Source organism: Ctenopharyngodon idella, chromosome 12 (genome assembly GCF_019924925.1).
Source record: "Ctenopharyngodon idella isolate HZGC_01 chromosome 12, HZGC01, whole genome shotgun sequence".
NCBI classification, from domain to species: domain Eukaryota; kingdom Metazoa; phylum Chordata; class Actinopteri; order Cypriniformes; family Xenocyprididae; genus Ctenopharyngodon; species Ctenopharyngodon idella.
Genome location: NC_067231.1, coordinates 22,886,205 through 22,900,712, shown reverse-complemented (window position 1 = coordinate 22,900,712; position 14,508 = coordinate 22,886,205). Strand labels below are relative to the sequence as shown.

The following is a 14,508-nucleotide window of genomic DNA, read 5'->3' as shown; positions in this document are numbered from 1 at the left end:
CATCCATAGTGCTTGCATGGCAACATAAAAATTAGGGACGGGCAAATTTGGTCCTGGAGGGCCACTGTCCTGCAGAGTTTAGCTCCAACCCTGATAAAAACTCACCTGACTGATTTCTAAAGCCCGGGACACACCAAGCCGACATCAAAGAACTAGCGTCGACGAAAGCCGACTGTGTTGTTGCCTCTTGTTGGCTGCATCTCGGCCAAAAAGCTGCGCTTGAACACACCAAAAGGACAAAAGGCGACTGTCAACTAGCATGTTGTTCAGGTGTGTTGGATTAGGGTTGGAGCTAAACTCTGCAGGACAGTGGCCCTCCAGGACCAGAGCTGCCCATCCCTGGTTTAGGTCATTATTATTGTAAGTCAATATTCAAACTTTCTATTTTTAAAAAGTTCACAAAACCCCAAAATAGACAGCTTATCTCAAACTGAAATTATCTACAAAAAGACTGAGTGTAAGACGTATGACAAGTGGCTCGGGTTGAATTAATTGCAGAAAAGATCGGTTTATAACAAACCCCTAACCAGAATGCTTGAGGAATATCAATATAGTGCTCCAATATCTTGCAAGCACTGTAAACAAAGCTAAAAAGAGCCCAAATGAGGCAAGTTGTAAATGTAAAAAAGTAAAACTTTGCAAAGAAACGAATTGAATATTTGAGGGGAAGGGAATCTGGACAGATAAACAAGTCAGTGTTTGATGATGTCATTCTTACGTGACTTGACATTGGCGTCTCTGTATGTGCCGTTGAGTATGGCCAGCTCCATCAGCTGCATTTTTTTCAAGCTGTCTTCACCTTCAGCCTGCACATACAAAGGGAAAAAAAGTTGTTAGGAATAATTTAACATTGTTTATCTTACTTAAAAAGATGGATCCTACATGACTACGCTTCCCCTCTGCTAGAATGTTTGAGAAGTACATAGTGCAGTGGCCTGGGGAAGCTAACGTTTCACACTTGCTAACAGCTAGCGGATGATTTACTCTGCCACTGTTAAAACAAGCCAGCCCCAAAGAGCAGGAGGTTAAAAAAACAGATAGCAATATTCTCAGCAGCGAATGCTGTGATCAACATCTCTCTGCATTCCCGTTTTCCGTCGACTCATCCTACAAGCTGTTTCCCCTTCTCCACATTTCACTTCTGAAGTGGACACTTTTGTCAAATAATGATGAAGTAGTCCGTATAAACCAGTGGTTCTCAACCAGGGGGCCTCAGCAAACTTCAAAAAGGTTTGTCTAAGGGGGCCACAAAATTATTTAAAATAAAAAAATATATATAAATATATATATTTCAAATCCTTAATCTTAATCCAGTAATATCATGAACACCTGTAAAAGTCATGAGGCCTTCGAATATTGTGGACAACGGCAGGCCTTTGGAGTCTAAAAAAAGTTGAGAAACTCTGGTCTACAATACACATAATCATTTATCAGTGCTTGTGACATAAAACAGCCATAAATGCACTGATCTATTGACAACAACAGTATAAAAGTTCAAGCCTAAATAAGAGAAAAGATCAGGAACTAAGTTTGGATTTTCGTCAAGCTCCCAGACAGTAAAGTCTCAGTTCAGAGCAGGTCAGGGAGGGGCATGGCAGACAGTCCACAGAATAATATGAACTATGTCAGCAAGCAGAGAAGCGAAAGAAAAGCGGGGCTTTTCAAAGTGGGATCAGTGTGAGTATGTGTGTGTGTGTGTGTACAACACTCTTCTCTCTGCTTGCTTTGCTGAGATCTGCCAGCCAAATGACCTAAGCTAGTGAATATCAACCACTAGTCAGACTGCATGTTAGTGAAAATACTTTACATTTATAATAATTTTAAACTTTTGATGAAGGAAATACTAAATTCAACAACAATTGCATAAAAATTTGTGAAATTCACTTCTCTTTCATTTGCTTTTAGTAGAAAATGTTGGAAGAGCACAAGTCAAGCTCAAACCTGTTAAAAAGACATGTACTATAAATCAGGGGTTCTCAAATTATTTGGTCATGGGACCTACATTTTCCCATGGTCATGAAACCGCAACCCATATTTTTAGGAATTTGAACCAAGCAGATTTATTTCTCAAAAATAATTTTACCGTCCCACTTTACTTAAAGGGTTAGTTCACCCAAAAATGAAAATAATGTCATTTATTACTCACCCTCATGCCGTTCCACAAGACCTTCGTTAATCTTCGGAACACAAATTAAGATATTTTTGTTGAAATCCGATGGCTCGGTGAGGCCTGCATAGCCAGCAATGACATTTCCTCTCTCAAGATCCATTAATGTACTAAAAACATATTTAAATCAGTTCATGTGAGTACAGTGGTTCAATATTAATATTATAAAGCGACGAGAATATTTTTGGTGCGCCAAAAAAAACCCCAAAATAACGACTTATAAAGCGATGGTTGATTTCAAAACACTGCTTCAGGAAGCTTCGGAGCATAATGAATCAGCGTGTCGAATCAGCGGTTCGGAGCGCCAAAGTCACGTGATTTCAGCAGTTTGGCGGTTTGACACGCGATCCGAATCATGATTCGACACGCTGATTCATAACGCTCCGAAGCTTCATGAAGCAGTGTTTTGAAATCGGCCATCACTATATAAGTCGTTATTTTGTTTTTTTGGCGCACCAAAAATATTCTCGTTGCTTTATAATATTAATATTGAACCACTGTACTCACATGAACTGATTTAAATATGTTTTTAGTACATTAATGTATCTTGAGAGAGGAAATGTCATTGCTGGCTATGGAGGCCTCACTGAGCCATCGGATTTCAACAAAAATATCTTAATTTGTGTTCCGAAGATTAACAAAGGTCTTACGGGTGTGGAATGGCATGAGGGTGAGTAATAAATGACAGAATTTTCACTTTTTTTTTTGGGTGAACTAACCCTTTAACATACATATAAACTGTAAGAATATCACTAACACAAGGTAAACTTTACATCCTCCGTTCATACTACAGTTTTTCATAATACAATAAAGTTAGTAAGTTGATACGAGCCACCATAGTCATCAAAATTATAGAAAATAGCTCAAAGTAAAATAGTGGTATTTTGGGTTAGGTTACAGAAACTACAGTAACCATGGTAAATACATACTAACATGAACTGTTAATAAACTTAATAAAAACATATGAGACTTTATTTCGAAACAAGTTACGAAAATAATGTTAGAATAATGACATTGGCACACTTTACTTAAACTTCGTCTGACAAAAGAGTCAACAGCTTTCACCTACATCTTTCAAAATAAACGTATTGTGTCAGAAAACATTTAAAGTTGAGAAACACTGCTATAAATGGTCTTTTCAGACACTGGCATTACAAGATGAATGGTTTAGGTTAAAAAAAATACATTGAAAAAATATATACTGGATGCCAAAGCTTTAGTTTAGTCACCTTTCAATTCAGGAAAGAAACAAATGGGACGAATTTGCTTAGAGAGTGATTTGTTGCTATGGGGATTCTTTTATATCTTGATATAAAAACTGCAGAGATGCATCATTCGCCCAAGTGAAACAAAGACTACAGATTCTAGTCTCTGAGGGAAAATATGTCTTCCATATGTTTTCAGCCTTGAGCTGAAAAACAAATGCTACAAGAACTTTTTTTTTTTTTTTTTACACTGGCAGTGAAACGTTCAACAAATTGTTTAAAATATGAAAATGGTGAAAAAGTGTCATTGGCATAATGACTTGCCTAAAACAGACCAAATTGAATTCAAAATAAATATCAAAACATTACCTTTGGACATCATTTTATTACAAAAAGTAACTTCTACAAATTTCTCACAGCTTTGAATGAAGAAAAAAAAAAGAAAAAAAAAAAAAAGAAAAGAGCTCAACACTCTTCCCCGGATGGTTTGATGAAGACAAACACAAAACGCAGTGGGTTTACCTTTAAGATGGGAGCTTCCTGGAGTAAACAGTACTAAACTTTATAAAGAGCTTATTCCCCATTCAGGATTCCTTTGCAGAGAAAGGGCACAACTGTCAATCAAGGATCAGTGCATCCCCAAGAGGGTTACCATGGTAGCACCACAGGGAGTCCAGAAGCCCTCTCTCTTTGACAGCAGAGAAGGGATTACACTCCACAATTACACGAAAATTCCTGAATTCCATTCTCAACTAATTCTATTCTGCTTTCTACATTAAATAGCTGCTGTTCACGACAAGAAATACTATAGGAACGTTTTTTCTGAATTTCACTTTTAAAGTTAACACAAAACGGCATTTGCAACAATATTATCTAAATACTATTACAGTATTTATTAATATTTTGAATTAGCTTTTTTGGTTTTCATTTTAATTTAAATTTTAGCAAATAAAGTTATTTTTATTTCAGTTTTAGTAGTTAAGTTAGTTGTCAAAGAAACATTTCTGATTTTCATTTAAGTTTTGGTTTTGCATCTAATATTTATATTTCATTTAAGCTTTATTTAAATGAACAAAATCATTTAAAAAAAGTTTTATTTTTAACAACAACAACACAACTAATGTATCTGTAATGTCACATATTTTTGAGTGAAATGGAACAATAAATGAGAAAAAAAAAACTATGCAACCCATTTTGCAGGTATTAAACAAGAATAGTATTTTATCAGTAATTGACTGGATTATGTCTCTACTTGATGGATCAATAAACTAAGAAAAAAGTTAAAGCTGCAGTCCGTAAGTTTTGCCTCTTTGTCGCCATCTCTGTTTGAAACCTGCAATTGCAGCTATTTGTGGAAATATCATCTATACATGGGTTGTGCATCGGCACGGCTCCTCAGCGCGGATGAATCTAATGTTTGCTGTCAATCACCACAGCGGTGTGGATACTGTACTTCGGAATCACAGATTCTGCATCTTGGAAGTATGACCAAAATAAGAATTTACACTGGAAAATATCATCTGAACAAGTAAGTAACATGTCTGCCACTTTTGTTTTGACCAGCTGAGAAAAAAGCATTAGCCTACAATAAATCGCGCTGCCAATGGTGATTAAATCTAACGATCGCTTAGATCATATCACATCAAACCGTGCAAATTATTATTATTGTTATACTTTGTTTTCAAATTGTTAATGTTAACAACATCAGCATTGCGTGACTATGTGTATTTAGTGTATATTAGCGTTACCTGTAGATTTCAATTTCTGTAGCCACTCCGCAGTCCGAAGTCTTTTGCTTTTGACTACGGTTTAATCTTCAGTTGTCACTGACATTTGGACCTTTCTGGATTACAATCCACCACCAAAATGATAAGTTTAATTACTGCATCTGCTGTGAGAAAAGGCTATAAATGATCTGCCATCCTCACATGTGATTTAGCCTACTAGCTGGGACTCATTCTTTATGTAAACAGGTGTGATGTAATGACGCAAAGAGGAACGGCTGCATACTCGAATTTCCCGCGGAAACCCACCAGTATCACTCAGATTTAAAAAAAAAAACATTATTACAAGCTCACCATTGTGAATCGGGATAAGGTAAGGAGATAGTTTTGAACACTGGCTGGTTATGTACTTGCTTAAAAATTGATATTGGATAATTTTTTAACAAAAAAAAAAGTTACGGACTGCAGCTTTAGAAGGCATGGTGATGTTAGAATATATCTAATTTTGATTTCAATCCTCTTTTTTAACTTTAATATTACATTTTTACATTTTAAAAAAGTAAATTGTTCTTCTTGTATCCAGCTTAGATTATATAACTGATGCAAGAATATTTCTATATTTCTATGTCTGACCTCATAGCTATATTATAAATGAAAAAAAGAAGAAAAAAATGCTGTGAAAAACACTACGGAAAAAGAACATTTCTCTCAAATCTCACTAGGATTCTAATGGCACTTCCTCCTAACCTGCTGTCACTTCCTTTAGACCCAAAGGTTAATTGGCATTCAGCTCTGCATCCCAGAGCAATGCTGAGACTTCCACTGGTCCCCTGTGGGGATCTTTTGAGTCTTGACCCTTCGGTCCTGAGCTCCTCATTAATTTATAAGCAAAGGTAATTAAGCCTATTAAAAACTGCCCACGGTGCTCACCTTTGCACATCTGGAGTCATGTGTGCTCATTGGCTTCAAACTTATTCTCATGGAGGAAAGCAACTCCTCTGTTTCTGCTCCCTGCTCACATCTACCTGTCTGAGGATGCAGAGCAACTAGCGGGAAACCGAAGACCTGCTGAGAGCAGCTCTTTCGATTAAGCGTGTTCTCCTTAGAGCAAATACATTTATCAGTGCCTAAGCAGCATTTCCACGAGTCTTGTTTGTTGAGGCGAATCAATGTGATTTTGCCACTCTACACATTTTTTAAACCTCTTCTCAATAAATACACACAAGGTCAGGAGATCAGGCAAATCACTCACCGCAGGGACAAGCAGTTTCTTGACCTCCTCCACGGCTCTCTTGAGTTTGATCTCAGCGCGGTTCTGAGAGTCTTCCACAGTGATGAGGACATGCAGGTCTTCGTTCAGGTGTTCCCAGTTGGGCTTTCCTCTGTTTTGCTCTTCCTATTCAAAAGTAAAGAGAAGAACTGTTTGAGAACCAGGGCTGTGTACACTATTCAAAACTGAATTAAGAATTCCAAATCAATTCCTGAATTTGAATGAATGTGTCACAAACAGGGTGCAGAATTGCAGTTTGAATTTGAATGGAAGTAAAATTAGATAGATAGATAGACAGACAGAATAACAGTTAGATAGACAGAGAGATAGATAGATGTTTCAAACTCATGAATTGAGAGGGAGACAATTCTTCCAGACAGACAGGCAGAACAACAGACAGACAGGCAGAACAACAGACAGACAGGCAGAACAACAGACAGACTCATGAATTGAGAGGGAGACAATCCAGACAGACAGACAGACAGACAGACAGACAGACGTTTCAAACTCATGAATTGAGAGGGAGACGATTCTTCCAGACAGACAGACAGATAGATAGATAAATAGATAGATAGATAAGAGGTTTTAAACTCATGAATTGCAAGGGAGGATTTTAAAATAACAAAAAGGGTAAAAATAAAAACATGGACAGTCAGAGAAGAGACAGGAAATGACAGTCAGAAAGGGATGCGGTGGGATTGGCAAATGATTTGGGTCACCCGCATAAGCGCCACTGGAAGACGTGTCGAAGCATGTGCACAACCGGCCAGGCCACATTTCCAACAAGACATTTTTCAAAAGTATTTTCCAGGGGCATTTGTAAGACTTTGGATCAAATGCCTATGAGCGTACAGACCGCTTCCTGTGACTACGCGGCACCCCAGTTTCCATGGAAACTTTTCCAGACTCTTATTTCAACTGTGCAGCTACACATGGACGTAACCTAAAACATCAACAGACACTTAGCAACATTTAGCTTGGAGACAAGGGACTGTCGGTTTATCTCAGGGTTCAGACCGCCAACAGCAGTGACAATCCTGTTGCCATAGAAATGGGGCGTTCGATCCCAAGCATTGAGCCTTATTGAATGCATTGTCTCCAGCTGTGTTTTTCATCACAGCAGGGTTTATGTTTACGACACAGAGCTCAGGCCTACAGAACAATCAATTACTGTGAACTCGCTCGCCGCCTTCTGAGGTTCCCACTTCAAGCAATCACAGACATTGCCTTGGCCTCAAGGGTAAAGTTTGAATGAGAAAAACAAAGACATAAGCGGCCCGGCCTCATCCTTGACCGGGGGACGCCAGTCTCAGATCACAGTTGGTGGTGTTGTATTTGCTAATAAGTGGCTGCCACCTCCTTAAAATACACAGTAATTAGATGATCAAATATGTGCATCCGATAAGGCTGCAGTCTTACGCACAGCTGGTTATGTGCTAATAATAACTGTGATTTTGACTCTGAAAAAGTCTAAGCAGCAGCACAATGCATAGAGGTCTTCTTTTGACCTACTTTTGGTGGGTAGGCAGTTTTGTGCACAACACAGCAAAGTGTGAAAAAGTTAATAACAGCTATAGATCAACAGTGAACGTAAAAGGCCAATCCAACACAAGCTATAAATTACAGAAAATTCACATCAAGATGATTTTAGCAAGCTTTCTTTGAAGGATGGTGCACCTAATGGCGTATTTGGTCTATTTTCGATTTCTTTTGTACACACACACTTCCCACAATCTTAGAATCTTTATTTTCCTTTTGCATGATCTGAATTACAGCGTACAGCCTAAACAGGCTATTCCATCATGTCATGTGATATTACAAACGTAACAGTTTGCTATTGGAATAACTGACACATAAAAGAATTGTGTCATCATTTACTCACCCTCATGGGTTTTGAAATCAGTATGACTTTCTTTCTTCTGTGGAATATGAAAGTTGTTGTTAATTTGAGAATATCAAAGTTGCCCTTTTCCATAAAATGAAACCACAAGATGTTCCTCATAATGGCTTGAAACATAGCACTATTTATAGGGCTAGTTCACCCAAAAATGCAAATTCCCCCTCATGTCTTTCCAAACTCGTAACTTTGGAACACAAATTAAGATATTTTTGATGAAATCCGAGAGCTCTCTGACCCCTCCATAGACAGCAATTTAATTACCCAGAAAGGTACTAAATACATCGTTAAAGCACAGTGCAGCGCTTCCGTGTTCTACGTCAGAACGGTGACTCATTATTGGCCGGCTCCTGCGTCAGAATTACAAGCATGTGTCGTGCTGCTCACGTGTACAGCGTCGGCCAATACGGAGCTGGCGTTTGGACGTAGACACGGAAGTGCTGCACTGTGCTTACTGCATCAACTGCGTAGGAGACTGACAGGGAAGAGAAGAGATTGTTGAATAAAGTCATTATTTTTGTTTTGTTTTTGCGCACAAAAAGTATTCTCATCGCTTCATATCATTAAGGTTGAACCACTGTAGTCACATGGACTATTTTAATGATGTCTTTAGTACCTTTCTGGGCATTGATAATGGTAATTAAATTGCTGTCTATGGAGGAGTCAGATAGCTCTCGGATTTCATCAAAAATATCTTAATTGGTGTCCCGAAGATGAACAAATGTCCTTTGGGTTTGGAACGACATGAGGGTGAGTAATTAATGACAGAATTTTCATTTTTGGGTGAACTAACCCTTTAAGTTACTTTATTGTGCTTTTTTGCTCATTTTGGAGCCTGACAGTGCCTGGTCCCCATCCACTTTCACTGAAGAACAACTTGTACATTCTGCTAAGCTTATCCTTTTGTGTTCCACAGAAAAAAAGTAAGTCATACAGGTGTTGGAATGACATGAAGGTGAGTAAATAAACAACAGAATTTTAATGTTTGGATAAATTCACACTTTAATTATGAACACCTTTTTACAGCCAAAAAACCTAACCCTTTTGTGAGTTTATTCCAGGAAATGTGACAGTAAATCTAATTTAGAGAAAGAAAACAGATGCAGATGGCATCTCCATTTGACGCCTGACTTGTTTGCCCCTGGCTGTAACTTTTCTTATTTTTCTCTCTTCCTTGATTGCCATAATTTTTCACAAGATTTATTCACAATTTTCGCTCTGCTGTCAAGAGTAGCTTCAGTGTTACAGAAAATAAGTTTGCAGAACACTACAGGGCTTGATGGTTTCACAATCTAGCATTCATTTTAACACAATATTCAAAAACCCTTTTCACAGATTTAATTTTGACATGCTATTATGACAGCAGCCTTTTGTACAACCCTAGTGGCTGCTGTCAGAAAACAATTATGTCAAACTTTAAGAAACAGCTGAGGTTTAAACTTTCAGTTTCAATTGTTTGTTCTGCACATTTGCAACACCTAGTCTGGCTAAGAAAGCTGAGCCACCAGTCTGTTTTTCCGTCTTGAACCACAGTACGAAACAGCCTTTATAAGTATCTCTGGTGTGACTGACATAAATTGTGCAATACAGTGAGAGAATGGCACTTTGCCTAAGGCATCTCAGCTCATTGTGTTCCATTAATTCCCCATCAGTCTGAATCTCATCAATGCCTCTAATCCAATATTTTACCGTGTATGCTCTTAATGTTTTATGTGCATGTCTATGTAGGCAATAGAAGTTGCGGAATACACCCAGTGAGGAACTGTGAGGAATACACCCAGATGGTGTATCCACAAAAGTCTTAAACTGATAAAACAAGTGATTTCAATTATGTAAAAAGGAGACATTTGATGATCCGTCACTACTACAGACTTGGTGTGTGGGAGTGGAAAACAGGCCTGAACGGTACTTACTAGTGTCTGAATACCACATTGAAATCAAACAGGATGACATCAAACACCTTGCTATTAGAGCATAACAGCCTTTAGTAGCATTATTTGTTCTGTTCTTGATTTTGCTGGTTTAAAGTACTGGATATTTGCCCAAACTTACTGTTACCTAAAAACTTGGACTAAATGGTGTAAGAGGAGACATTGCAAGGAAGTGAAACAGTATTCTTTGAGCTTGAAAAACAGAGCATTCTCCTTTCTCTAATAGCACTCATTTTCATTTTAATGCGAGTCATTTTTCCTCTGTGTCAGGCAGCCTTGGAGGCAGGCAGATCGTCTGCCTCAGTTCTACAGTTGGGAAGGCCATGCAGACTCCGTCAGGAATTCCATTAAAATGGAATTGCCTGGATTTTGTCTCCTTCCATTTGGCATCTATTAGTTATGCGCTGTCGCAAAGATAGTATATGGTCTTCATCACTATAAAACATGCAGTAAAAATACAGCTCACAAGCTCTTCCATCATCATCAAAGAAAGAAAGAAAGAAAGAAAGGGAAAAAAGACATTTAAATGATAAAACATTAAGGAAATAAAAAGGGAACAACAGTAAAAAGAAACGAGAGGAAACGGAAAGAAAAAAAAATTAAAATACAAAAGAAAAAAGGAAATAAAAATATCTCACCTTCTTCTTGTCTCTCATGGATCCTTTGCCTCGCACCATGATCTTGCAGCCCGTCTCTGCCTCCAGTTGTTTGGCTGTCAGGCCCCGGGGCCCCAGGATTCTTCCCACAAAATTGAACTGTGAAGAGCCATCAAAAGGTAGAGAAAACGAGAGTTCTTTCAGTGGAAAACATCTGCATTTTATACATCTGCTGAAAATCTGAAACGGATCTGAAATAATTTGTTTTGCAGTCTCGACGTGACTGAATGATGTGCGTTTCTATCACTTCGCACACACAATCGTTTTATATGTGCATAGTTCAGATATTTTAATCATTATAGAACTATTTAACTTCATTAAAAAAAGACCTTTAAAAACAGCAAGTGTAGAGAGACCGAGGCAGCCACAGTCACATCCTCAAGGTTACAAAGCACAGACCATCATCCCCTCAGCTAATGGTTCTCCCATATGGAAGCTTTGGCAGAGCTTGACGTAAACTGCAGCATGCTAACATAATTGTATAATTCAATCAAAGGGACTCTGTAAACCTTGGCAGAATGTGCGGAATGTTTAATCCCCTTTTATTGAAAGGGGAACATCTAGAGACCAAATGCGGTTTTGGAATGTACCATTTGCCATGGGGAAGCCTTAACCATAAGCTCCACCCTATTCCTGCACTGACACAAGTCACATGGAACAAATTTAACCTAACAAAGGAGGTCAAAGAGTCATATAAACACAAATACCTACCATGTTTAGCGGCCAATATGATTTGGAATAGGTACAGGATGTACATGAAAGTGCTTGCTTGTTTTTTTAGTCCAAAGCAAATTCATGTTCCGACTGATTATTTACATGATTTCTTCTTTAAAAGTCATACAAAACAAAACTGACATTTGGCACCATCAACAAGCAACAATACTTTGTATTCTTACATTGACATGCTATTTTCAAAAAATAGTTGATTTTAAAGGGTTAGTTCACCCAAAAATGAAAGTTCTGTCATTAATTACTCACCCTCATGTCATTCCAAACCGTTCATCTTCGCAACACAAATTAAGATATTTTGATGAAATCTGAGAGCTTTGAACAGTGGTTCAACCTTAATGTTATGAAGCGATGAGAATACTTGAACCCCTGTAGTCACATGGACTATTTTAACAATGTCTTTACTACCTTTCTGGGCCTTGCGGGTTTGGAACGACATGAGGGTGAGTAATTAATGACAGAAATTTCATTTTTGGGTGAACTAACCCTTTAAGTTCCTTTCAGTTCAGAGGTAACAAAAGTAAGATATCCGAGTGTTTACTTTGTAATAATATCACCCATCAATCGAATACTGTAAACTTTATAAATGATGTTTTGTGGCGTCTGTTAGGGAAACCACCAGTTAAGCAAACTGAATGATTAGTAAAGCTGCGATTCGACCCATGGCGTGATTTATTGCCCTGCCCCTTTAACAGTCGCAAGGCCAGAACACTGCGCTTTTTGGCATTTGTGGGCCAGTGGCAGCGCCGCTCTTTCAGCATTTAACCTTATCTGTCACAAGGGTTGAGTGATAAGCCAGGCAGCTGCATCTCTCTCAGGGTCACAATGCATTCTCTTCCTTTTAAAGCTCTTCTTGGGCCGTTCACAGCTGCTGGGGGTCGTTGGCTCTCTGTGCTGTATATTTAGAGATGAGCTCATCAAACTACTGTGTAGATGGCACTGTCTGTCTGTGTCCTTGAGTTATTGTCGTTTAGTGTTTTTAGGCAATGTTTGTGCAACTGTTGACTTAGTGAACTTAGTTTTTTGTCAGTCGAGATGTTTCTGGCTACCTTCCTGTCATTCTGATTGTTAAGCAATGTAACTGAGATCACGAGTCAACGCTGGTCTACGTAACTGCACAGATGAGATGACTGAAATGACTGCTACTGTATAATTTACCAGGTTATGCTGATTAAAGCTGCAAGGTGTGTAATTTCTGCCAATCACATATGAAATCACACAAATGATCTGATCCTAACCTTTCCGGGGTGGATCGGACCGCAAGCAGATCAGACACGGTTTCTCATTTTTCTTAAAGGGACAGCAGCAAAAAATAAATAAATATATTTAAAATGAAATAAAATGAAAATAAAATAATTTCTAAGGGTCAGAGAGAGGATGGAGATACTTTTTTTGTGTTTTCAGCACAAAAATACACCTTACTCTAACCTTATAAGTGGACATTAGGGAAAAATTAAGAAAAGAAAAAAAGTATAACTGTTTAAAAGATTGGGTTTTTTAATGTTTTTGTAAGAAGGTGGTATTTATTCAATCAAAAATACAGTAAAACAGTAATATTGTGAAATATTATAACTATTTAAAATAACTGATTTCTATTTTAATATATTTTAAAATTTATGTGTGATAGCAAAGCTGAATTTTCAACATCATTACATCACATGATCCTTCAGAAATCATCCTAATATGCTGATTTAGTGCTCAAGAAACTTTTCTTATTATTATCAATGCTGAAAACAGTTTTATTAATAAATTTTTTAATATTTTTGTGGAAATATTAATGCAAAAGTATTAATTTCTTTAAAAAAAAAAAAATCTTACTGACCCCAAATATTTGAACGCATTTAAAGGGATAGTTCAGTAGTTTTTTTTAGATGAACATAAAAGAAGATTCAGACAAAAAACAAAATAAATATTTTCAATATATGGACTCAGATTTAAAAAAAAAAAAATAAAAAAAAATGTATTTCATTGGTGTTCATCTAAAGAAAGAAAGCCAAATACATATGGGATGACATGAGCAACTGTTGAAAGAAAATAAATTGAGTGAACTATTCCTTTAAGAACACAAAGAAAGTCACAAAATGCTAACAAAAGTAAACACAGTGTCTTTTTTGTGATTTTTAACAACTTCAATAACTTCATCTAAAGTGTGAGGCTCTCAATGAACAATGAAGCACTGGAAAAACCTCATTAACAGTCGACAGCTACAGTGAAAAGAGTGGGAAGAGGATGACAGACTGAAGCGACGGCCTCAGAATTACTCTGAACGGTCTTTACATAGAGACAGTGAGAGCATGCAGAATAGAAAACTAATCATCATTCCCCACCCCTCCCATCTCCTCATCAAAGTCCACATTTGTTTTCACACAGACTATTCAGGCAGGGATAATGTTCTAGATCATTCTCTCCAAAAGGCGACGGAGGACAGAAAGGCCAGTGACCTGCATGTCTCTCACCCGCACTTGGCACCGATTGTGCGATGGTGGTAACCCTGACAGGTTCCCGCGGGATTATCGGAATTCTGGTTCTATTACAGGGGAGCAAAGTCACTCTCAAAACAAGCCTGATGATTGATGGCTGCAAATAAGATAAGATTTGTTGTGCCCCCAACTGATCTTTAAAAGAGAATGGCCAACAAAGTGGAATAAAGAGGAATAAAAGGTGGAGGCAAAGCAACTAAGCGATAAAAACTAACAGGGAAAAACAGTATCTTACATTTGCTAATCATGAACATTTGTTTTAAACCTTGCAAACTTAAACATTAGATTTTCTGTGAACACTGAAAATTTAATTGAATGTAGTAGATTAAACGTAACTCTAGCTGGTTGACAAATTTATGTTGAAATGGCATTATTTAGTTTTATTTCAGCAACATATTTTTGTAAATGTATTTAAAAATATTTCGCCAAAGAATAAAATTTACCTTACT

General features: G+C 37.5%; 1 protein-coding gene across 6 annotated transcripts in view; it reads right to left on the bottom strand.

The window, feature by feature from the left end:
* qki2 (QKI, KH domain containing, RNA binding 2) overlaps nucleotides 1-14,508 on the bottom strand; it is a 40,884-nt gene that overhangs the window by 8,909 nt on the left and 17,467 nt on the right. For 3 of the 6 annotated variants that reach the window (XM_051914205.1, XM_051914206.1, XM_051914207.1), the window contains exons 3-6: nucleotides 10,833-10,949; nucleotides 6,349-6,492; nucleotides 719-806; nucleotides 106-213 (exon numbers count right to left, since the gene is read on the bottom strand). In XM_051914205.1, the coding sequence (XP_051770165.1) occupies nucleotides 106-213; nucleotides 719-806; nucleotides 6,349-6,492; nucleotides 10,833-10,949 (457 nt within the window). The remainder of the gene's footprint in view (nucleotides 1-105; nucleotides 214-718; nucleotides 807-6,348; nucleotides 6,493-10,832; nucleotides 10,950-14,508) is intronic. The other 3 variants (XM_051914209.1, XM_051914208.1, XM_051914210.1) reach the window with 1 other exon arrangement.